The 26,502-nt window shown below is 45.4% G+C and overlaps 1 protein-coding gene across 2 annotated transcripts in view; it reads right to left on the bottom strand.

The window, feature by feature from the left end:
- The window catches only part of TRIM36 (tripartite motif containing 36), a 640,592-nt gene that overhangs the window by 152,980 nt on the left and 461,110 nt on the right, over positions 1-26,502 (bottom strand). For both annotated transcript variants that reach the window (XM_085632625.1, XM_085632626.1), the window contains exon 4: positions 5,861-6,007. In XM_085632625.1, coding sequence (XP_085488751.1) covers positions 5,861-6,007 — 147 coding nt within the window. The remainder of the gene's footprint in view (positions 1-5,860; positions 6,008-26,502) is intronic.

The raw sequence follows: 26,502 nt of genomic DNA, 5'->3' as shown, positions 1-26,502 counted from the left end.
TCTTCCTGGAATCTTGCCACCATAATTCTTCTTAAACCTAATAAGAACCCGAGGGTGTGCGAGTCGTATAGACCCATTTCACTTCTTAATAGTGATTATTAGGTTCATACGCAGATTCTCACATTTTTTTAATAAGCAATCAAGGCTTTCTACAAAAACAAGATAGCTAGAGTGCTGGTCAATTGGAACCTGTCTAACCCATTAAATATCGGTAGGGGAACCAGACAGGGATGCCCTCTCTCTCCCCTGCTTTTCAATCTTTACATTGAACCATTGGCCTTAAAATTAAGAGCATGTAGGAACATACTCCCTTTTTCATGTAATGTTTGGGAAAAAAAGATTGGGCTCTACGCTGATGATTTGATGATTTTTACGGGTCATCTACAGTTGTCTCTACCAGCTATTTGGGAAACTCTAGAGAGCTTTGGTAAAATATCTGGCTATGCTGTTAATCAACAGAAAACTGAGATTATGCAATGGAATACGCAGACTTTCTTAGTTGCAAATAGTACGTGCTTGAAACACAACGATAGAATTTTTTAACCCTACCACCAGCAGATTGCAACCTTAGGCACTGAAGGGCTGTTAGGCTGCTCTACAGAAAATACACTATAGGCCTCTCCCCACGATACACTAAGGTGCACTCAATATGCTTTCTTTGGAGTACTGCTTGTTGCAGTAGGCCCCCGGTATTGGGATTATTTACCTCGCCAGTTGTCGCTGTTACCCTGCATTTTTTCTTTCCTTCCACACAACCGCCCCACAATGGCAGGCATTTTGCATTGGTCTCTGGGGTCCTGGGCGCAGGGCGGGACCTCCTGGTGCGCTGCATCTGCATCATAGAAACACATAAATGGCTTCCAATGCGAACGTTAGATTCCTCACCCAAAAGTTAGTTCCTCACCCTAAAAATTCGCTGCATGCACTCAGCCTGCAAGCACTACACTGTCTACTCCTACATTAAGAGCCAACGGGTGCAGATTTTTTTTCTGCAAGAGACACACATCTCCCCAGGAGAGTTGGAAAAGTTATGCCAACGCTGGAGGGGCACTCTGTGCGCTACAATGTACTCGGCATTTGCGCAGGGACCTCGGTATGGGTCCAACCTGAGGTTCTTTTTCAGGAGACTAGCAGGATAATAGACAAGGAGGGGCGCTTACTAGAAGGCCGCCTTGACGGCAGTCTAGTCCTCCTGGGCAGTGTAATGTGTCCAACTCTGACCAAGGAACATTTTGGGATACCCTCTCAGCCCCACTGGCTCACTACACAACACCGCTGTGGGTGTTGGATTGAGGCTACAATAACGTCCTTGACATGGCCTTAGACAGATCTCACACCCCCTTGCAGGGCTCCCCACCCTGCGCACAGTATGAATGCTACCGATCCTAGGCACAACGCTGGGCACTCATTGATGTGTGGAGCCTTTGCCACCCCACGTCCCGACTTCATTCATTTTACTCAGTCCCGCACAACCTACATGTGCGACTCAATCGCTTCCTCTGTTCTCCTGCACTACTGCCCGTGATACAACACTCAGACTATTTGGGGCGGTTAGTATCAGCACACAATGCTCACATCATAGACCTTCAATGGGTACCCCCCTTGCTGCCCACTCCTACCTGGAAACTGCCATGCTACTGCCTCGAAGACCCGGTGTTCCGGAATGAGCAGAAAACCTTTATCCAACAATATTTTGCAGAGAACCATAATACAGTGTTCACTGGGACGGTGCAGTGGAATGCCTTTAAAGTAGTTGTCAGGGAAGTCTGTATTGAAACAAATGGCGGAGGGTTCAGATGACTTTAGAGAGGGACATAGACTAGGTCAACCGGAAGCTAGCAACACTCAGTAAGGCAGCGGATGGTGACCCTACATTAACTAAACAACTGGCAGACACAAAGACCAGGTATGGGACTCTCCTTGAGAGTCTGCAGTGCTACAGTTTTGCAGCCCATGCTGCTACGGTCCACCGAAAGGGGGACAGACCCAGCAGACTCTTGCCGTGGCTTATACAACAAGATTCTATGACTCTTCCCATTACTGAGGTGGGGGTTGGAACGAGGGCTCTGCTCCGCACTCAAACCAATATTCTGCAAGACTTTTAGGATTATTACACCACCATATATGGAGCACCTCTGAGCACTTTATCGAACCGAGCGGATGACTTGCTGGACGCCATCACTGTTCCCCACAGTTCGACATCCATGCAGCTCTCTGTGGAAGGGGATATCACAAAAGAAGAGGTGAAGCAAGCAATCTGAGACCTCGACCGGAACAAAACCCCGGGCTAAGACTGCCTGCTCTCAGAGTATTACCACACTTTCTCGTCCTTTCTAGCGCCGCAGCTGGTAGCAATGTATACGTTGGCTCTAAAGGAGGGCGAGCTCCCTCACATGCTCCGCGAGTCCCTCTTGTTCACTATTCCCAAACATGATAGAGACCCTACCCAACTGGCCTCTTATCGACCCATCACAATACCAGGTGCAGACTATAAAATATTTTAGTTAAGATATTAGCCAGAAGTATGCCCGGATCCTTCCGGACCTGGTTCATTCAGACCAAAACAGCTTTATGCCATGTCGCACTACCTCCCAGTACATTAGACGCCTCTTCCACGTACAGAATCAGGAAAGAGGCCGTACCCGGAGCAGTAAAAGAATCCCTAACAGCTCAGAATTGTTTAACATAAGGAACAAAGTGACCTACAAAGAAGCACGCAGTGAGGAAAGTAAACAAGATGTCCTTTGCCCACACCCACGAAGAACCTTGAAAGCCCAGGGAAGTGCTTAATTGAAAAAACCATTCCCGCAGGAGCGCAGTTAAACCAATTAGCAAGCCTAGTGCGCTGGTCGCACAGGCAATCGTTCATGGATAAGGAGATTCCATTTCTAATAGTCCTGAAGAAGGAGGTCACAAACTTCGAATAGCCTCCGAAACGCGTCGACGCAATTCCGTTGTGTTAAATTTGGAAGGGGCATACAATACTTGCGTCAAATGAGGAAGTTAACCCTTATTCAATTGTTGCCCATAAGGTTTCCGAATTAACTGGCTTATGACAAATTGACTGTCTTTTTTCAAAATCTCCTTGATTTGTGTTTTTGTCTCATTCAGTATTTTTTAATTTAACTTGTTTTTAATGTGTTTTTGTTTTATTAAAAATCTAATGCATTTTTCATGATCTGATTGTGGTTAAAGAAACTTTGCGAATCAAATAAACCATTTAATTGATTTTTTATAAATTGACGTTGCCTTGCATTTAAGTGTTCCACTATAATGAGTGATTTTGTGAATACCTGATCTTGGTAGTTGTTACTAATAATATGTGTGAATGAATTAGCAAACATTGGATTCGAAAAGGAAAACATTTTTTTACTTCACAGTTTGTCGGTGCTCTATTTCCTTTTTGAGAATACAGAGCCCCTCTCTTACCTTGTTTTGACTTTATGTGGATGACCTACTCCTGTATGTGAGGGACATCACAGTTGACCTTACACCCAAACGTGACATACTGGCAGATTTTTCCGCTGTTGCAGGGCTTCGACTCAACTGGGCGAAGTCAACCATTTACCATCTTAATCGGGAGCAGGGGCCCGCAGAAGTGTATCTCGGTGATATGTGCCTCGCCTGGCATCCGAAGGCAACGCGCTATTTAGCGGTATGACTTTATCATACTTCCATTGACCTTTACGATGGGAACCTCAGCAGGGCCCTGGCAGGCATATGGCCCAGGTACACTACTGGTGATCTTTACAATGGCTCCCAAGGGCAAAACTGCCCTATCGAAGATGGTCGTTCTACCACATCCTCTCTATTACTTCACAAATCACCTGGTTTTACCACCTAGTTCCTTCTTCAAAGAATTAGACACACTTCTGTGCTCCCTCAACTGGTTGCAGAGAAGTTGCTCTCACTAAACTACAACTACCAGTGGACCGGGGAGGACTAGGGGCTTCTTCCTTCCAGGCACACTTCCTGGCAGTATAGGCCCAATGGTTATCCCGCTGGAGGGCCCAGGCATTACACACCGAGATCAGCTGAGATGGTTGGGACCTCTCAGTACCACCTCTCCGGCGCCTGCTTCTCCCAGGGGCACTACCCTCCTCCTCTTGGCCCCTACAAGGGGCTGTGGCAAAGACTTGTATGGCTAAGATACATCGTCTCTTGCGGGGGCCCTGATCTATGTCCCCAATTTGCCCCTGATAGGCTTTCCGCATGGTGGCGGATATTAAACTGCGAGGGAACTGCAGACATGGACGGATCATTCGCTACTTGAGGTGGGTGACCTCTTCGAGGAGAGCCAGCTTCCCACGTTCGATCAGATGATTGCAGACAGAGGTCTCCCAGCAGGGCAGTTTCTCCTGTATAGGCGACTCAACCACACCTGCCAAATGCTCTGGGATCTCACAGGCAGAGAACCCAGGACCCAACCGGTAATCTAGACCATATTAACCATGGGCCCTGGATGTCACCTTATCACCTGGTTGTACAAAGTCATTCACAAGTTGATGGCTACTCCCATAGACACACTTCGTCATAAATGGGAGAACGAGTTTGAGAGGGTGCTTCATGACCGGGAGTGGGAGAGAGCACTAGAGTTCCCAAAGAAAGTATCCCAAAACTCACAGTTGAAAAACATACAATTTTTCATATTGCATTGAGCGTGCTTAACCACCCACACAACTGCATCGCTACTTCCCAGAGACCTCAGCTGAGTGTCCCTTCTCCTGCGCCCCGGATGCGACCCTTATGCACATGTTATGGACATGCCCAGCCCTTCAAGACTACTGGTACACCGTTCAAACCATGTTGCAAGAGGTCATGGAACTCCCAGATATCAGCACCGGGGAAGCATGTTCCTTAGGCTTTTTCCAATGCAAGAAAAAACACAAAATGTGGATGCGGTTTGCGCCCTAGCTTTGGCCCTTGCTAAACACACGATCACGCTTCGTTTGCACTCACCCTATGCCCCTCCAGTTGAGGCGTGGAGGGGAGCGATACACAGATGGGGTGCGGCGGAGGATGCACTCTGTTATCAGGAGGTTCGGCGAGTAAGGCGTAGACCCATAGCCCCACATTAGGCAACTCTGTTCAAACATTTTCATCAAGTGACCGGAAATGATGACCTGCCCCCCTAAACCACGACTCCATTTCCATTGATACGGGTGCCTCCCCCACCCCACAGGCTCCCCTCCAAAGAGCCCAGGTATATGGTACACACACACCAACAGCTCTGTCTATTCCTCTTGGACCCTAGAACTGTTCATTTGATGGATATCAATGCACCTCCTCCTCACTCTGTTTACCACAGTTCTCACCCAGTTATGATTAGGTAGCATCAACATGTGGGGACTGCACATGCGTCATATTCGCTAATTTGGTAGTTCTCTGCTTAGAGCATTGTTGCTCTCACTACAGACTATATACACACCTACGCTTGCAGGAGCGGCCATTACCGTACTCTTTTCAGTCTTTTTCTTTCTTTCTTTTTCTTCCTTTCTCTCTCTCTCTGTCTCCCCTTTCTCCTTCTCCTTCTCCCACTCTCTCCTTTCATGTAATGAAGCCTTATGTTGATAATTCCTTATGTTATTACTGTTGTTTTCTCAATACAAAACCTCTATAAAACTTTTTTTTAAAGTGACTCCATTTCTCTCACTGGTTTTAAATTTCGCCTTTATTTAAAAAAAAAAAAAAAAAAAACAATAGTGAAATTATCTTTCTTCAAGCAATTCTTTTTTCCTTATTATTCATGCAATTTTAATTGTGAAGAAAAAATGTAATTAGGCAAATACAAATTGAGAACTGATGGATGCCTGAATATTAAAAATGCAAAAAGAACAGGCCAAATAGAAGTGTTGCTTACCTTTAAAGTTTTGTAGGCACTGCTCATTGTTGTCACTCTGTGGTTTGCATGTGCTCCTCCTAACTTACAGAGATGACAAACGGGTCTTCTGCATATTTCACAATACATATTAACCTTTTCCATTTCGTGTTCAGGACACATCAAAACCTGGCATGAAAAAGAAAAAGGTATCTATTTGTAATCAACAAATTTGTTCAGAAGACATCCTTAAATGATCCACATTTAAGAGTCATTTACCTAGCAAATAGCAACTGACATATCAAAGGAGAAAAGGACCCTTTTTCATATTTCAGTTCGTTAAACAGCAAAATTAATTGAACTTTTCGCCACAGATATAAAAGATTTCACATATTTTTAAATATACTGAGTACACATGCCTAGTATAGCTATAATGATGGCATGCAATAATTTACCATTTAAAATCACTCCTCTGAAAGTTATAAATAGCAATTAAAATGAATCAAAGATAACGTGTTTGGCAATAATGCAGAGACCCAATATGAGGAATAAACATGAACAAACGCCACATGATTAAATGTAACTTGTCTGGGTGACTTTCCAGACTTTACACAAAATACTTGACACCCTTTACGTGCACAGATTACTTGCCCAGGTTACAACATTCATTGTAGGCGCAAAATATTTCATTTCGGGATTAACAATCAATGTAAACTGCGAGCCTCGGCTTATGGTATTATTTTTGGAGGTGCTGCTGGAACAATCCCGGTATCAGGTCATTTTTAAGGTCTCAAAGCACGCGTTTATGCATATTGCGTGAGGGATTTTCGGATGTTTTTTTTCAGAGAAGGAGCAAGCGATCTTGGTTTCTTGAGCTTGGGTGGTTCTTTAAGGATTCCATATTTCGTAGGGTTAAGCTACATCCGAAGGGAGCATTTTTGAGCCAGGCATCTTGGGGACTCCTTTGCTTGGCTTTGTGGTCTATGTACGTAATTTTGATAACACTTCTGGGTTCTAAGGGGAGCCAGTTGCTTATTAACCACAGAAATAAATGCTTTGTACCTACTACACTGTTTCACGTTTTTAATAGTACGTGTACGGATGTTCGTCCTAGCCAATAAAATGAAAGTATTGTCACTTTTAACCTTTTTCTTTTCCAAGATTCCACTTACCTACAGTGTCCTACAGGCATATCACTCTTTATTTTATTTCACAATGCATGTGAAGTCCAACACCCGACTCATCTTCTCGTGTGCCTACGACTTTATACAAATGACGATACAACTGCACCAAGCTCTGAATGGATCAGTGCCCAGAGTTCCCTCCAACAATCTTTCCACAATATCAGGTGGCCAAGGATGGGTAATGTACACATACTGCACAATGATCAACTCAGATAAAACCGAGGTGGTTGTGGTGACAGGTTGAGCTGCAGAATTCAACATATATGCCAGGTGGGAACGGCACTGACCCAATCTCAAATGTCTAGGCAAACAAGACGTTAAGATTAATGCTTGCTCTACAGGTCAAAGCAGTATCCAGTGCATCTTTTAACACTACTGTAACTTCGAAAAACTGCCCTTTTCAGATCTAGTCTTTCACCGGTAATTGGCGTGTCACAATTTCCTATTGATGATGGTAATGCATGCCATAATACATAATTTAATAGCTACAAATAATCCAGAATGGGGCTGCTGGGTTGTTAATGGGTATATTCAGATTCAATAATATTCTAAGGGACTTTGAGAACTACACTAGTTGCATACTCATGACCAAGCAAAGTTTAAAGATTTAAACATTGCTCCTCTGGCCTTTCAGTTTCGGGCTCTAGCTAATTTGGGAAAACCTCTATCCTATTGAGATGAGAACTATTTCTATAAATCTTTAAGATGGGTTGTGTTCAAGGAACTAAGACCACGATTGTTAGGCCTGGCATCTTTTGGAATGGTTTCCCCCTGACTTTTTGCTTTCTGACCACATGTTTTGACTGTGTGCATAACTTCGTTTTTGCTGGCTTTAGGACTCTGTGCACTTTCCCTGCTGACCGGTGCTAAAGTGCACATGCTGTGTGTCTAAAATGTAATGCCATTTGGTTTCTCCTAGCTGACGTATTTGATTTACTGATAAGTCCCTAGTACAGTTCACTATATGTGCCAAGGGCCTGTAAATCAAATGCTACTGGTGGCCTGCAGCACCGATTGCACCACCCTCAGGAGTAACCCTTCAAACGTGTCTCAGGCCTCCACAGCAGAGCCTGTGTGAGCAGTTTAAACTGCCATCTCGACCTGACAAGTTAACCTAATTGTCAGGCCTAAACCTTCTTTTTTATTACACACATGCCACCCCTAGAGTAGGTACTGAACAGCCCAGGGGCAGGGTGCAGTGTACTTACAAGGTAGGACATGCACTTTTCAATTTTACATGTACTAGTAGTGAAATACTCTTGAATTCGTATCTCACTCCTGCCACGCCCATCTCTTCCATAAGTTAACATTGGAGCTGCCTTGTAACATTTGTAACTACCAATTAGGAAAAGATAGGAAGAGTTTGTTTGGGACCTCTAGACTGGCAATTCCAAAACACATCTTTTAGTGAAGCTGGTTTTTAAATTACAGGTCTGAAAATGCAATTTTTAGAAAGTTTGCATTTTCTTACTTGGCTGCTTGGTTTTCTGTGTTGGCCTGCTGCCTGCTACTTCTTGCCTGGGAGTGAGACGACATCGCAATTCTCTACATCCTGCAACTCTAAAGGTTTGCCAAAGGCTTGTTGGGCTTGCCTCCTGTTTCTGATGTCTAAGGGATATCAAAGAAGACTCCTGCAACCTGCTACCAAGTTTGGGTTCCTCTGCTGTAAATACTGATCTTCCAAGTGGTGCAAAATCTAGTCCTGGGCCCTTGAAGTGAGAGTTTGGTGCTGCAACCCAAGAAGCCAACGCGTCGACACAGACGCATTGATCAGAACCGGCGCATTTCCTTACGATGTCAACGCTGCCTGCACCAAAGACGTGGCACCACTCACCGGCTGCACAATACAATGACCTCGACTTATTACACTGCTGCTGCACAAATCCCAGACACTGCATAACTGGGTCTGCGATGCACAATCCCACACTCATTCTCGGCCTTGCGCGGCTGTGCTCCAACGTCTCACCTACAGCCCAGCGGTTCAACATCGACGCATCAGCCAGACACACCGTGTTATTGACATGGACACATCAACTATGTTGCTCGACTTCGGAAATGACACATCGCCTTCGACAGCAACGCATCCCCTCCTTTCCTCAACGCATCGACTGAGCACCAATGCACCCAAGGTACTATCAATGGGTCTGCGTGACTCCTGTATCCAGCCCCAGTTGGAGCTACACATTTTTAAGCTTTGCATTTTGATTTAATCTTGCAAAATTCATAACTTGACTTGTGTATGTTAGATTTTTATTGTTTTGGTCTTGTTTTACTCCAATAAATATTGGCTATTTTCCCAAACTGGAGTGTTTTTGTGGTATTATCACTGTGTTATTGTGTGTGTGTGCACACAAATACTCTACACATTGCCTCTTTAGATTAGCCAGACTGCTCTATGCCAAGCTACCAGAGGGTGAGCACAGGTAAAGTTTAGTGTGTACTACACTTACCCTGACTAGGGTTGTGGTTCCTGCTTAGACAGGATGTGCACCTCTGCCAACCAGCAACCCAATTTCTAACACTGGTGGCAATGGTTGGATAGGCCTTGCATTTGTGTATTGCATACAGTGATTGGTGTACACTACTTCCTTTTTTAGACCATTACATAGCAATATGAAAACATTTTTATTGTTCTCTTTGGTGACGTTTTGCGTTTTTGCAACAGTCATGTCTCAATCTGGACAGTCAGAAGCTGCACCTGCAGCAGTGGAGTTTGAGCAGGAGAAGTTGGAAACCTACATGGTGACCCAGCTCAAACGTTTCTACAGGGATTAAGACCTTAATAAAAAAAGAGTAGCTGTAAAAGGAGCTGAGGGCCTGGTTAGCAGCCTGGGACACAACTCTGAACCAAGAGGATGGGGATGATGTTGTGGATGATGAGGAGCAAAGTCTGCATTTGGAGTTGTTGGAAAATCCAGGACTGCCTGTGGGGCGAGAGGCCAGCCTGAATGGTGAGAGGGCTCCCTCCAGAGCAGGCAGCAGTATTTTCCTCTAAAGGCATGACTGCAGAGGAGCTGGAGGACAGGCAGGAAGAAAGGAAGCTCAAGTTGGAGCTTGCAAAAATCAAACTGGATATGGAGAAAAAGAGATTAGTTAAGAAGAAAATGATTTTAGCTCAGGAGCCGAGCTTGAGAGAGCTAGATTTGAAAGCCAATAGGGCTGAGTCCAGCACCAATGGTGACAGCATATTTTCAGTGTCCTCTGAGAACAGAGCACACAGACCCAAGGGACTGGTGCCTGATTATGGAGTGGGAGAAGACATAGATTGTTGGTTTGAGGACTACGAGATAGTTTTGCAAATGCACAAGGTCCCGAAGGGGAATTGGGGGGCATGTTTGTGGAAGTATATCCTAACTGAAGAGAGGAACACCTTACTGACCCTTGTGGGGGGGGGGGGGGGATAAAATGAGGTATCCCACCATGAAGGAGGCCCTTACCAGGAAATATAGTTTGACTCCAGAGAAGTACAGACCTTAGTTTAGGGGACAGTGTGAACATTTTCCCATAGACCTGCGTGGATTATGGGATTCTTTTTGCAAGGCACTGGACAGTTGAGTGAAGGGCAGTGATGTGACAGATTATACTGGGCTGTACAATTCGATTACACAAGAGCACATGCTTAGTCTTTGTTCTACAGAGCTGCACCAGCACTGGATTGATAGTAAGCTCGCTAACCCCAGGGAGCTTGCTAGGGAGGCAGACCGATGGGTCCGCACCAGGGTCCACAACAAGGTATCTGAGGGAGATCAGCCAAAGGTGGGCAGGGTCCAAAGCAGAAGAAAGGGGAGGTGGGAGGATGATTCCGGTGTGGGAGCATGGCCGTTCCATACTCTTCCTGCTCTGGGCTCCTCTCAGAAGGCTGTCCTGACTCCAGCTGGAGCTAGAGAATGGTAGGAGGCTGGCCGCTGTGCTCTCCGCGGTCTCTGAGGCAGCAAGGTGTGTAACACTGGCCGAACATGGAGCCTGGCTGTTAGTTCTCAGGGTTGTGAGCAGGGTGGAATATTGGAAATGTTGCCAAAGTCCGCAAGAGCCTTCGGGGGCAGAATACATCGGAAAAAATGTATGATGGTGCAGTGTCGCCTACAGATGCGGGGGCATAAAGAAAACTGCAGCAACAAAGTCAACAAGCTTGATGGTGAAGTTTCTAAAGAAATCCTTCCCTAATGTGGATATCACAGCTAAAACCTCAACTGGAACCCCTGAAGTGATTTAAAAAAAGTGGAGCTTTGGAACCTCATCCTCAACCGAGTGACACACAGGACGTGAGTACCAAACATGATGTAATGACTGCAGTAACAGTAGAGAGATGTGCAGAGGTTTTGGCTAAGTCTGTTGCAACAGTAGTATCCATGATAATGCAAGACCCCCCCCCCCCCCCCACACCCCCCAGACTTCAATGGTGGGAGAAGGCATCGTGGAGAAGGGGATTGAGGATGGGCTGTAGAATCTAGAATTACTAATGATACTCAGTAGAGTAAAACAAAAGTGGAGTTTCTGTCAAGAAGCAACAAAGTGCTGATACAGCAGAACAACTTCAGGCAATAGCTGAGCAGGCACAAGGGGACACATTTTTTTCATTATCCAACCACTTGGGCCTCTAGGGGAACAAGACTCAGACTCATTATGGCAGTGTTCCAGGGAGAACTCTTGGTGCAGCATGCTGAGCGATGTGAGTAGTCTGGAGGACAGCCAAACCCCACCAAATAGATGCTACAGGTTTCGATGCTGCTAGCACTGTCAAGAAGGTAAAAAAACATGAAAGACAATCAAGATGAAGCCAAATCAAAGGATTTGCTGTGGGACTGCCCCTGCACTCCTAGTTTGGAGGCAGCTTTGCTGGATGGGAGGGATTTCATGCACAAGACTCCAGAAACTATTTCACCAGACATAATTTAATAAAATATTATGATACATTGGAACGAGGCGAGAGCAAAGAACTGGAAAACACAATCTGCATGCCGGAAAATGGAGGGTGCCATTCACAGAGACGCAAAATCATGCACAGAAATAGTGAATTGGTGAAGCAGAAAATAGAATTTCAACAATAAACAGCGATTTGTTGGTACAGAAGGAAGCAACTGCAATGTTGGAAACTCAAGCCACTGATATGCAATGGCAAATCAAGGACTTTGAAAATAGACTTCGTAGGAACAACTTGAGAGTTTCAGGCATCCCGTAAGGGGTGGAAGGGGGAGAGGTCTGTAGAGTCATCATTAAAAGCAGCCTTCCCAGAACTTTATAGCTGGAACTGGGATGCTGAAGTGCAGAGAGGTCATAGGTTCCTGTTTAAGCAAAATCAAGGGGAGCAAGGAGCCTTGAAACAGAGTAGTACTGATTTATTTAAGCAACATTTTGCTGTCAAGCTCCCTACAATTTGGCTCGGTCAGGCCAGACTATTGCCATGTCACGATGGAAAGAAGATGGAGTTTAAGTCAAATGATATCACTGTTTCAATCTAAAGAGGCGCAGGCCTATTAATTGAATCCGGCCAAATTGAAAGTGATTGTGAAGGATATTGTTCATTTCTTTATGTCAGAATTTAAAGCAAGGGATTTTTATTTGACAAGCTGAGCACCGTATAAATTATGTTAAAATGCCAGAGTAAGATTAGAGCTAGTATACATTATAGTATGAAATGGTTATGGGGTTAGAGTTAAGGCTCAAGGATGAAGTAAGTTGAATGAAGGTGGGGCCTGGGTGGGAGGCAGTGCATACCATCATGAATGGACCCAACTGGGCCTATAGCCTCTGGGAGTAGGAAGGGTTGGGGTGGGTTGTATAGGAGGGGAGGAATGGGTTTTTGGGAGGATGTGGAGGGGGGGGGCTCTGGAACTGGGTGGTGGATTAGGACGGAGATATAATGCAGGATAAGCAAGACAGCAGAGATACCTATAAAAATGTGCATATAAGACAGTCTGGGAAAACAATATGTAATGAATTCTATAATGGTAACAGATCTGGCCGGGGTATTCTAGGCCAAAAGTCCTTACAAGATAAGTCAAATGGGCTTAGGAACATAGGTTTCAGCAGCAATGTGGTGGGCGGGGTGATGGGGTAGTTAGAGAAGAAAAATATAAGATGATTTTGGTAGCAAGAATAGGTCGGGGAACACACACGAATGGAGCAGAAGGTACGAATTTGTACAATTAACATCTGTGGTCTCAATGATAGAAAAAAAGAAATAGAGTGGCTCTTGGTCGGAGAGTAATGTAGTCAAATGTAGTGTGTGTACAGGAAACTCATATTCCCTAGGGAAAGCAGGAGCTTTTAAAAGAGCTAGGTCTAACTCTTTTAGCCTGTACACAGCAGGAGATCACATCACGGGCGTTGCAGTGTTGGCAAAAAGCTATTGTTCGTTTGGGCGTTGATTAGTTGACAGGTTGGGTCACTGGATAATTGTACAATATAATATGGGTTTAGCCCCATTCACGCTGTGTACAATTTATGGATCCAACATCGAAGAAGCCAGCATTTTTGAGATTTTAAACATGGAATTTGCCCTATGGCCTCTTTCGGCAGTTCTCTGTGGGGATCTAAATATCCATTTAGAGGCGAATAACAAGCAAATTTGTGAGTAGAATTATGTGAGTAGGAAACCAAAGTCTTTAATGCTCTCCAGCAGTTTGGGGTAGATCGTGACCTAGTAGATCTGTGGAATAAAGAGGGCCCCTGATCCTTGCTTCACAGACTATTCCACCCCTCATACCAAATTGGAATACCTTGATTATTTCTTTGTCTCCAAGACATGGCTGCAGAGGCTAAGAGAGACTAACTTCCCAGGATATTATCAGATCATAATCCACTGATTCTTGAGAGTCCTATAGCAGGATTCTTTAGACCTGGTGGTCCTTACAGATGTCAAGTAATTGTTGATGGATGCACCATATCTGGAGCAAATGAAATCCTGGATAGAGCAATTTATGGAAACCAACAGGGGAACCGCTGAAATAGGGATGGTATAGGATGCCCTAAAGGCAGGAGTTAGAGTGGAGACACTTTGCTTTGGTTGACATCTACATAAATCATAGCAGATGGAGATTCAGGAGCTGCTTAGACAGATGTCCCTAGCAGAAGAGAAAATGACCTTGAAATTAATCAGGGGACATGATAGTAAAAAAGAACAACAGGAAATATCTACGTGGAAAGCTCAAATCAATCAGCATTTTAGTAAAGAGCTGGCAGTGAAATATAGCACGTACAGGGCAGAATGTTATGAGTATGGGGAGGCAACGGTTAGATTACTAGCTAAAAGGATTAGGCAGAAGGAGGAAAGAAGAGGAATAATGGCTAAAATGGGCCAGGTGGAAGAACTGTTGAAACTCCGCCAGAAATTATTAAAGTTTTTTAAGAGTTTTATAAAGCTTTGTACTTTGAGGATCTAGAAACTCCAGAAGAAGGATATGGTACCTTCCTTCAGGGCTTAGAAAGGTCTATCATAAATAAAGATGATCAAGCAGTCCTAGATTTCCCAATCTCTTTGGAGGAGATCTCTCAAGCCAACAAATCTCTGGCTATAGGGAAAGCTGCCAGCCCGGATGCCCTTCCACTGGAATTTCTAAAAACATTTATTTCAGGAATTACAGCAGGATATGCTGGTAACATTTCAAGAAGCACAAGGGTGGACCCATCCTTAATGGGAGGTTGCAAACAGTGATCTTTCAGAAGAAAGCCAAGCCTCCCTTGCTTCCCAAGTCATTCAGACCAATATCACTGTTACACTGTGATGGAAAGATCTATGCTAAGGTGCTGGTAAAAAGACTGGGCAGAGTTATAAGCTTTAGTTTCATACAGGCAACATGGATTTATCCCCAGACGGGGTACAGAAGACCATATTAGGTAAGCGATTACGCTATTTGATCTGGCTGAAGCCCATAAAACCACCTCGGGCTGATTTTATTAGACACCAAAAAGGCATTTGATTGAGTCTCTTGAGGTTTTTTAAGGTCATTCCTGGAATGGAAAGGGTTTGGTATGGGATTCATAGGGGCTATTAAAGCTCTATATAAGTCTCTGACCGCTAGAGTATGAGCAATAGGTCTGGAATCTGAGAGTATACATATCACAAGGGGAACAAGGCAGGGCTGTCCTTGTTCCCCTTTATTATTTGCACTGTATATTGATCAATTTTTGGCTGGGCTGGAGGGGAGTCCGGGTATTAAATCTATATTTCACAATCAGGTAGAATATAGAGTGTGTGCATCTGAAGATGATGTGGTTGTTGTGACACCAGACCTTACTACTGCCCAGATTGAGATTGAAAGACTTGCACAACAATTTGAAATTTCTTCTGGATATAAGAAGAGGTCAAAACACAGGTCATGTGTATGGACGGAGCAGACTTTATAGATAAACGGAGGGTCTCAGAGGCAACTTACTTGGGAGTTGGAATTAGATCAGAATTGGATATGTTAGTGGAGAGAAACATTTCTCCAACATTAGAGAAGATTAAAAGAGACCTGGATAGAACAGACAAATTACACTTCTCATTAGTTGGGAGGTGTAATGTAATAAAAATGAATTTTTACCTAAAGTTTTATTTTTAAATGTTTTTAGGACTATTACATGAGAGATCAGCAAATGCTGGTTGTCGAAGTTAGGACCGATCCGTATAACCTTTCTTTGGGGACACCAAAAGCCAAGAAGAGCAGTAAAATATGTGACCTTACCAAGATATTGAATAGGATGCTTGCTCCCCAATTTTAGCTCATATTATTGGGCTTGCATGATGCAACACGTGTGGATATTGCGGACAGGCGAAACAGGTGGGACCGGGGCTTCAGAATCACCAACGATTTATTAAATGGAGCTTGGAACTGAAGCGCAAGGTTGTCTAATGAGAATATTAGCGCCAAGCTATTATAAGAAAACAAGATTCAAAGTAATGAAAGCAGCTCATAAGGTATGCACATAGCTTAAGCAACGTTTAGGTATTTTTGAAAAACAAATTTTTATACACCTACCTCTGCTTCGCCTTTCCTGCCAACTATAGCTCAAGATATAGTGATGGTGGTGAAAGAAGAGTATTAGATCAATAGGGTATTTCTATAAAGAAACTCAGCTTTGTTCTATTATGGAGCTGCCGGAATCGTTTGGGGTACCGAAGGGGGAATTTTTCAAAGTTTTACAGATTCGTGATTTTCTTTTTAAAAAGAAGAATGAATTAAAATCAATAGAGAGGATTCCAATAATCGAGGCAGCTAGACAAAGATATCAAATAGGCACTATATATGAATTCTTGATGCAGACTCAAAAGGATGATTTAGATGCCCAGGATTCTAAGTGGGCACTAGGCTAGGAAGGGAAGGAGTATGTCTCCAGGAGTCTTTGGAAGTATGTGAAATGGTTTGTAAACAGCGAGTGAAAAGAGCTAGTTTTTAAGACCGTTTTTAATCTATACTATATACCGGCCAAAATGTCAAAATTGGGAAGTGATTCTGACGGACAGTGAAAACACTGCAGCTCAGATCAAGCAGAAATTCTACATATGTTTTTTCATGCCCTATCTCTGATAAATGAATTGGGAGGAATTTTTAAGTTATATCACTAACCGGCGGATATCTCTCACTTCGTCATTGATGCTTTTAGGACTGGCAGATAGCACCAAACAGAATGTGACAGTCAGGAAAGAAATATTATTTGATCTTTACTGCCACAGGATCAACACAACTCTGCATTGTGTCAGATTGGCTGAAACCTGTACCTCCAACTTTTGAAATGTGGAGATCTAGATTCATGGCTACATGTAATATGGAGATCAGTTTGTATAAGCTCAGAGGACATTAGAAGTAAAAGTGGTCTTCAGTCACAAATAGGGTGGCAGGGCTGAGACCCCTTTAAGAAGGGTAACCACAAGCGGTTTTTTTTCTTTTCTTTTTAAGACTCCCCTTTCTGGATAGACTTTATATTTTTATCCTTAGGCATTCACACTTTTTTTTATGAGGTATTTTAATAAAGGTACAAGTTCATGCAGTTGATATTTAATGATACGAGTTGCTGTCAGATTTTATGTGTATTTATTGGCACTTAATACTTTATTAATTGCAATATCGATTAACTTATATGTGTATTCTCTGTTTAATGTTGTTGATCTTACTTATTAATACTGGTGTATTATATATGCACAAGGATGAATTAAAAAATAAATTATTAAATAAAAATAAAAAAGAAGCAAGGGGAGGAGTGGTGGGGGTGAGACAAAAACAAAAGTAAGGAGTTATCCAAAGGCCCGAACTAGTTCACAGGGTCAGGTTTCCCAACCCACTACTGAAAAGAACAAATGGTTCCCTCCAGGTTAAGCCTGCGGGGGAGGGACCTCTGAAGTGTTTTGAATGTAATCAGGAAGGACATTTCAAGGTGGGGTCCCAAGTATCTTAGGCGGACAGAGCCCCCCACCGGTGGGCAGTCACTTGGGATGGCTGGTGTCGTGCTCGGAAAGGAGTTGGTCTCAGCTAGTGGTGGGGATACAGCTGAGATTGCCCTAGTGTCCCTGGGTGACAGTGACATGGTACAGAGAACCCTCATACCTGACAATATTAAGAAGTTTAAGCAGTGGGTTACTATTAATGGGCAAAGGGTGTAGGCTTTCACAGACACAGAAGCGAGCATGAAAAACGTCTGGTGTAATCTGGTGTCTTCAAAGCAGGTAGTCTCCAATGTGGTTCACCAAGTTGATGCTGTGAGCAACAGTGAGTCAGTGTTTAATGGCTTTGAATGTAGGATGGGGTCAGGTTCCTTGAGGGTAGCTGTGAGTCTGTCCATGCATGTGGATTGTCTGCTGGGCAAATGACCTAGAGCACACCATCTGTAAGGAGGTAGCGCTCAAGTCACGCACTTGAGGACTTTGGGGTGCCTGAAAGGATATGCCTGGCCACAAGGTCCATGACAGCACGAGAGGTTGATCAGAAGGACCTGGAGCTTGAAAGTGTGGCCCAGGTACCTGCCAAGAATAGGAATGGCAAGGGGTGTAGAAGACCTGATCCTCAAATTTCCACTGTCCAAGATGAGGTTGACTCTGAGGAGGATGCAACAGAACCTATAACGGAAGAAGCGGCCGAAGTGAGGAACCTGTCTGAGCAGACAAATTGGCAGCAAGACGGAGGTCTCTCCAGGGAGGAGTTCTGTGCGGTGTGGAAAGAGTGCCCTACTCTTGTGGGTATTCGGCAGGAGGCAGAGGCCCAGGCAGCTGGTGACGCCTCTGGCAAACGCCTGATCTACTGGGAGAATGGTCTCCTGTATAGTGAGCCTAAGGTTCCTGAGCCTGGTGCAGCCTGTGTGTTGGTGGTACCGTTGCGCTTCAGAACCTTCCTACTGGGACTGGCTCCTGATGTGCCACTGGCAGGTCATTTGGGGCAAGAAAAGAGCTTTGACAGGCTTGTCACCCACTTTTATTGGCCTCAGATGAGGAAGGCCTCAGACTGTTTCTGCAGGGCCTCTCCTACCTGCGAGGCGAGAGGTAAGACAGAGGTGAAATGCAAAGCCCACTGCAACCCATCCCTGTCATGAGCACCCCTCTCGAGTGGGTGGACACTGACATTGTGGGGCCTCTGGATCCCAAGAAAGCCATGGGCAAAACGTTTGTCCTGGTCTTGGTGGACAGTGCAAGCCTGTAACCGGAAGCTATCCCTCCGAGGACAGTGACGGCGCCTGCAGTGGCCAGGGCACTAATGGGATCTTTACCTGAGAGAGTTTCCCCAAGGAGGTGGTATCTGACCATGGTACCAGTTTCATGTCAATGTACATGAAGGCCATGTGGAAAGAGTGTGGGGTAACCTACAAATTCTCCACTCATGACCACCCCCAAACCAATAGGGTTGGTTGAGAGATTCAACCGTACCCTCAAAGGCATGAGAGTGGGTCTATTCGAACTCATGAGATGCAAGTGGGATGTTCTCCTGCCACAGAAGGAGGTTGGCTTCAGCCCTTCTGAACCTCTGTGCTGGCACCCTGTGAGAGAACCTCTCAGTTTGGTGAAGGAGGGTTGGGAGCAAGCTCCCAGGAAGCCACCCCAGGATGTATTCAGCTACATGCTGGCTTTTTACAAACAGACAGCACACTTCCGAAAAACTCACCTAGGAGAATCTGGAAGCTAATCAATCAATCAATCAATCAATCAATCAGAGGAATTGTAAGCGTGCTACTCACCCGAGAGGGTCTCAAGGCTCTGAAGGGGGCATGGGGGGGGGGGGGGGGGGGGGGGGTGTGGCAGATCTGTTTAGCCGAAGAGCCAGGTCTAGAGGGCCTTCCTAAAGGTGTTCAGGGAGGGGGCGCGTCTGATGTCTGCCGGTAGTTTGTTCCAGGTCTTGGCTGCAATGTGAGAGAAGGATCTTCCACCTACTCTGGCTCTGTGGGTGCGTGGAGTTTCGGCCAGTGCGAGGTTGGGAGATCGGAGGTTTCTTTTGGGTACGTGGAAGTTGATTCGGTCATTGAGGTATTTGGGTCCGTTGTTGTGTAGGCATTTGTAGACGTGAGTGAGGATTTTGAAGGTGACTCTTTTCTCCACGGGGAGCCTGTGGAGTCTTTGTAGGTGTTGGCTGATATGTTCGTGCCGGGGGATGCAGAGGACAAGTCTGGCTGTGGTGTTCTGTATTGTCTGGAGTTTGCGGAGTAGGGACTTGTTGATGCCGGCGTAGAGCGCGTTTCCATAGTCCAGTCTGCTGGTGATGAGTGCGTGGGTGACTGTCTTCCTTGACTCAGGGGGATCCATTTGAAGGTCTTGCGGAGGATGCAGAAGGTGTTGAAGAAGCTGAATGTGATGGTGTTGACCTGTCAGTTCATGGAGAGCGATGAGTCGAGTACGATGCCGAGATTTTTGGCATGGTCTGAGGGGGTAGGTGGGCTTCCAAGGGCGGTCGGCCACCAGGTGCTGTCCCATGCTGAAGGGGTGGTTCCAAGGACAAGGACTTCTGTCTTCTCGGAGTTGAGCTTCAGGCAGATGTTGGTCATCCAGACTGCAACGTCTTAAGGACATGCCCTTAAGCTAGCCTAAAGGACATGAAATACTGGTATGACCAGAATACTACCCTGGTTGAGTTTCATCCTGGTCAAAAGGTGTGGGTAATGGACCCCCGTGGAGCCCTGTGCTCTGCAAGACGAGTGGTCCGGCCCATTTGAGGTATAGCAGCGCACGAGTGACGTCATCTACCTGGTGGACCTGCAGGCTCCTAGGAACCCTTTGAGGGTCATGCACATGAACCACCTCAAACCACACTTTGAGAGGTCTGAGTTGACCATGCTCTTGTTCACTGATGATGGGGTGGAAAAGGAGAGTGAACCCCTCCCCGACCGCCTATCTTTCAAAGAGCAGGATGGGTCAGTAGAGGGTGAGAGTCTCTCCTCTATTTTGACTCAAGAGCAACAGAAAGACTGTCGCCAGGTGCAGGGACAGTTAGCATCTCTGTTCTTACTCACCCCAAGAGTCACCCATTGGTACACTCATGATGTGGATACTAGGGGTAGCATACCTGAAACATAACACTTACAGGTTGTCTGACAGAGCGAGGGCCAGCATCAATGAGGAAGTCTCTAAGATGCTGGAGTTAGGAGTTATTGAGCCCTCCAACAGTCATTGGTCTAGCCCAGTGGTTTTGGTCCCCAAGGTTGCTCCCACGGTGCCACACCCAAACTCCGGTTCTGTGTGAACTACCCTGGGCTCAATGCAGTCACCAAGAGCTGATGAGCTCATTGATTAGCTTGGAGCAGCCAAGTGGCTCAACACATCTAATTTAACGTCTGGGTAGTAGCAGATTGCCTTGACCGAGGGAGCACAAGAGCAGTCAGCATTCTCAATGACAGAAGGGCACTACCAGTTCCGTGTCATGCCTTTTGGATTGAAGAACTCAATCAGGTCCTGGCTGGGTTGGAGAACTTCAGTGCTGCATACCTTGACAACATTTCAGTCTTCAGCTCTAGTTGGGAGGACCATTTACACCACTGCGAAGAAGTGCTGCAGGTCCTGCAGAGTGCAGGCCTATCTATCAAGGTAAGTAAGTGCAAGATAGGGTAGGGTTCTATGGTTTACTTGGGATACAAAGTAGGGGGGCGGCAATGTGCAGCCCCTACAACCAAAAATTGACACCATTCTGGCATGGGCACTCCCCACAACCCAAACAGAAGTGAGAGTCTTCTTATGCCCCACTGCATATTCTAGAAGATTCATTAAGGGATAGGGCACCATTGTTGCCCCCTTGACAGAGCTTACTTCCAAGAAGCAGCCATGTCAGGTGATCTTGACAGAGGCGTTCCAGACCGCCTTTGACTCCCAGAGGGAGGCCATGTGCACGGCACCCATGGACAAGGCTCCTGACTTCTCCCAATAATTTGTGGTGCAGACTGATGCCTCAGAGCATGGCGTTGTGGCAGAGCTTTCACAGCTAAACGAAGAGGGACTAAGAGGACTGGATTTGACTAGCTACATCCTGCATCTCTAAAGGTTCTCCAAGGACTTGCTAGGCTTGCCTGCTGTTCCTAAAGTCTCAGGGAAATCAAAGGCTTTACTGGCATCTTGCCACCAACAATTGGGCTCCTTTGTTGCGAGTCCTGCTCTTCCAAGTGGTGTCAAATCCAGTCCTGGGCCCTCAGAAGCGAGTGTCTGGTGCAGCAACCAGAGACCAATGCATTGACTCCGGCGCGCCGATCAGAACCAGTGCAATTTCCTGCGATATCGAAGCATTGACGCTGCCTGCACCGAAGACGTGGCACCGCTCGTCGCTTGCGCAACGCAACAACCTTGACTGACTACGCAGCCACGACTGTGCAGACGCTGCGCCTCAACCTCACCGCTGCTGCACAAGTCTTGGACACTGCATCGACGGCGTCTGCAATGCACCGTCCCTGGCTCATTCCCGGCCCTACGAAGCTGTGTATCAACCCATCGCCAACAGCCCAGCTGTTCGACATCAGCCCAATGCACAGGGCTCTTGACATCGACACATCAACGACGTTGCCCGACTTCAGAAACAATGCATTGCCTCAGACAGTGGCACATCCCTTTCTTTGCTCAAAATATCGTCCCAAGCTTCGACGCATCCAAGGTACTGTCAGAGGGCCTGCGTGACTCCTGTATCCGGCCTGCGTTCCATTGCTGATGGATTGAACTTTTGGATTTGCCACAGTCAAGAGCGACCAGTTAGCCCTAGTTGGAGCTATTGATTTGCGAGCACTGCCCTTTAATTAAATTGTGCAAAATTCATAACTTGACTTGTGTATGCTGGATTTTTATTGTTTTGGTCTTATTTTACTCAGAGAGATATTGGCTATTTTCTAAACTGGTGTGGAGTGCTTTTGTAGTATTGTCAATGTGTAACTGTCTGTGTGCACAAATACTTTACACATTGCCTCTTTAGTTTAGCCTGACTGCTCTGTGCCACACTACCACAGGGTGAGCAAAGGTAAACATTTAGGGGCCAGATGTATGACCACAGCATTTTGCGACTCGCAAATTACGACAAATTGCGAGTTGAATTTTGCGAGTCGCAAACTGCTATGTACAACAGTGTCTAAGACACTGTCTGCGATTCCCAATGGGGTCGCAAATTGCATGCCACATGAATATTAATGAGGCTGTCACAATTTGCCACCCCATTGGGAATGGCTAGCACTCCCAGGGATGGTGGCCATTTTTTTTTTCAAATGAAGCCCGTTTTCCTTAAAGGAAATCAGGATGCATTTAAAAAATACAAATTTAACTTTTGCGTTTCATTTTTTAAGGGCAGGCAGGCGTCCTTGGAACCACTGCCTGCCCTTAACAAATAATTGTGTATGCATTCCCAAAGGGGAAGGGGTCCCCTGTGGACCCTTTCCCATTTGAGAGTGCCTTACCACCCTTCTGAGAAGGGTGGTAAACTGCAAGTGTTTTGCAACCGCAATTGCGGTCGCAAAACATTCATACATGGGTTCAGGACTTGCTATTAGGAAGGGACGCCCTTGGCACGCTCCTTCCTGATAGCGAGTCGATAACCCTATTTTGCAAGACGCTAATTGATTAGCTACTCACAAAATAGGTTTTGTACATGGCCACATGTGTTTTGCGGTCGCAAACAGTCCTAAAACTCCTTTGCAACCGCAAAAAAGAGTCGTACAACTGGCCTCTAAGTGTGTACTACACTTACCCTGACAAGGATTGTGGTTCCTGCTTGGACAGGGTGCATACCTCTGCCAATCATTAGGAAAATGCTACTTACCCAGTATGCATCTATTCTTGGCATGTAGAGCTGTAGATTCAGATGTGTTAGCATAGATTGCCATTTGGTGTTGGGCCCGGATGTTTGCACTTTTTTTTCTTCTGAGAAGTCTTTGCAGTCACGAGGTAGGTGACTCCTCCATTTGGTGATAGTGCGCATGGGCATCAACCCCATCCCCAGATTGTTTTTCCGTAAGGGAGATGATGGAGTTAGTAAGAGTAGAAAGAGATGTCCATGTATAGTGTATCTAAGTAAGATAATACTGCAACAGGAAAAAGTACCCGGGGACGCTGTGGGTGCATATGAATCTACAGCTCTACATGCCAAGAACAGATGCATACTGGGTAAGTAGCATTTTCCATACGAGGCATATGGAGCTGTAGATCATATAGGTTGGCATAGACTATACAGCAGTTATCTTCCCAGCGGTGGCTAACCGGTATCTGTTGCAGTGGTATGAAATAGTGTTCTTAAAACTGCCTGCCGCACACTAGCTTGTTTTCCTAACACATCTACACAATAGTGCTTTGTGAATGTGTGTGGTGTAGACCATGTTGCAGCCTTGCAGATGTCATCTAAGGGTATGTTCCCTAAGAATGCCATAGAAGCCCTTAGTTTGCATGTAGAGTGCGCTCTAGGGGGAATTGTTAAGGTGCATTTAGCCTTGAGGTAGCATATTTGGATGCACTTAACTATCCAACGTGCAATACCTGCTTTTGAAATGGGATTGCCTTTATGTGGTGGGGAAAAAGAAACAAAGTTTAGTTTTTCTAAAAGATTTGGTTCTTTCCACGTAATAAAGTATCACTCTTTTCACATCTAATGTGTGAAGAGCACATCCTGCTACTGAGTCTGGTTGAAGAAAAAACACAGGTAACTCAACAGACTGGTTGAGATGAAAGGCAGAAACGACTTTGGGTGAAAATGTTGGGTTAGTCCTAAGAACCACTTTATTGTTCTTGTATGGTTAGTGCCTGGAGCTCACCAACTCTTCTGAGAGATGTGATGGCTATAAGGAAGGCTACCTTCCAAGTCAGAAACTGTAGTTCGCATGTGTGCAAAGGGAGAAGGTGGAAGTCTAGGAGGAATGATTCTTTTGAGTCTTTCCATAAAGGCTTTGATACCGGGTACACGAAAAAAAGACCAGGGTTGTCTGTTTTGTAGGTAAGCCGCTATTGCAGCAAGATGTAACTGTATAGATGTATATACTAAGTTAGCACGTTGTAAGTGTAACAGCAAATTATGCTTTGAGTAGAAGCAGCTAGTGGATTGATTTTATTGTTAGTACAATAAATTACAAATTGTTTCCATTTTGCTGCATAGCATGCTCTTGTGGTAGGGCGTCTAGCCTCTTTAATGACATCCATGCAGTCTGGCGGGAGATTAAGGTAGCCAAACTCTATCATTTCAGGTACCAGATCGCAAGGTTGAATTGACTGGGATCTGGATGTCTTATCTCTCCATGGTTCTGAGTGAGAAGCTTGGGGGAGAGGTGTAACTTTTGATGAGGAACTACTGATAGTTCCAATAGGGTTGTGTACCATGGTTGTTGAGCCCATGTGGGAGCAGCTAGGATGATTGTGAGGGAATGCTGCTTGAGCTGCTAAACCACTAATGGAATTAGCAGGAGAGGTGGAAAAGCGTAAGCACATTTCCCTGACCAATCCATCCATAGCACATTGCCTTCGGACAATGGGTGTGGATACCTGGACGCGAAGTTTGGGCATTTTGCGTTGAGGTGTGTGGCGAACAGATCTATTTCTGGGTAGCCCCACATCTGTAAGAATGGGAGGAGTACTTGAGGATGTAGTTCCCATTCGTGGATCTGTTTACTTTGACAAATGAGCAGATCTGCAATCTGATTGTTTACTCCTGAGAGATGTTCTGCAAGGAGATATATCTTTTGAGGTATGGCCCATCTCCATATGCTTTGAGCTAGGTGTGAAAGCTGTAGAGAGTGTGTCTCCCCCTGTTTTGGTATGTAGGCTGTCATATTGTCTGTACAGACTAGGACAGCTTTGCCTACTATGTTTAATTGAAAGAATTTCAATGCCAGAAAAATTGCTAGCGGCTCCAGATGGTTTATGTGGACTTGTTTTTGTTTTAGTGTCCATATGCCCTGAATTGTATGCTTTTGAAGATGAGCTCCCCAACCAGTGAGGGATGCGTCTGCTGTGAGCACTAGCTGGTGAACCGGGTCGAGTAATGGCTGCCCTTTGGAAAGGTTTTGTGTGTTCTCGCACTGCAGAGAGCGATGAGTGCGCCATACACCAACACCAGATAGGTTAACTGACCTTGAGCCTGGTTCCACTGACGTGCTAAGCATTCCTGTAGGGGGCGCATTTGGAGTCTTGCGTAAAGAACAATTAGAATGCAAGACGCCATCATTCCGATCAATTGCATAAACACTTGTGCTGGTAGAGAGTGCTGCGGTTGAAACTGTGATATCAGGGTTTGTATGTTGGTTATCTGACTGGGTCGGGGTACGCTAGAGCTTTGCAAGTATCTATTGTGGCTCCTAGGTACGCTTGCGTATTGGAGGGTTGAAGATGGTGAGGTTGACACTGAATCCCAAGTCGTGAAGATAGTGAGGTTGACAGTGAATCCCAAGTCGTGAAGCAGGTGAACTGTCTTGTGAGTGTGATGTATGCAGCTGTGTTGCGACTTGGCTTTTATTAGCAAGTCGTCTAAGTAAGGGAAGACATGAATGTGTTGTCTTCTTAAATGACCTGCTACTACTGCTAGGCAAATGGTGAATACTCTTGGTGCTGTAGTGACTCCGAATGGGAGGACTTTGAATTGGTAGTGTTGTCCATTCACCAAGAACCTGAGATATTTCCTGTGAGCTGGGTGAATGGGAATATGAAAATAGGCGTCCTTTAAATCTAGAGTGGAAAGAAAGTCGCCTTGATGAAGCAATTGGAGCACCTGTTGCAGGGTGGCCATGTGGAAGTGGCCCAATTGAATGTAGAGGTTTAACTGTCTGAGGTCCAGTATGGGCCTCAGAGAGCCGTCCTTTTTGGGAATTAAAAAGTATAGGGAGTACACTCCTGTCCCTTGGTGGTGTAAGGGAGCTGGATCTATTGCATGTTTGTGTAACAGAGAGAGGACCTCTTGTTTTAACAGGGTGAGATGTTATGTAGACATTGCCAACTCTTTTGGAAGGATTGTTGGTGGAGTACTGGTAAGTTCCAGGCAATAACCATTTTGGATAATTTGTATTACCCACTTGACTGAGGTGATTGAATTCCAGACAGGTTGGAACTGTGAGAGACATCGCCCTATGGGTGTGGAATGGTCGGGGTTGGGGAGGGTGGGGGGA

This window comes from Triturus cristatus, chromosome 2_1 (genome assembly GCF_964204655.1).
Source record: "Triturus cristatus chromosome 2_1, aTriCri1.1, whole genome shotgun sequence".
NCBI lineage: Eukaryota > Metazoa > Chordata > Amphibia > Caudata > Salamandridae > Triturus > Triturus cristatus.
Note: the sequence above shows the minus strand (reverse complement) of the source record. Positions and strands in the feature narration are given on the sequence as shown.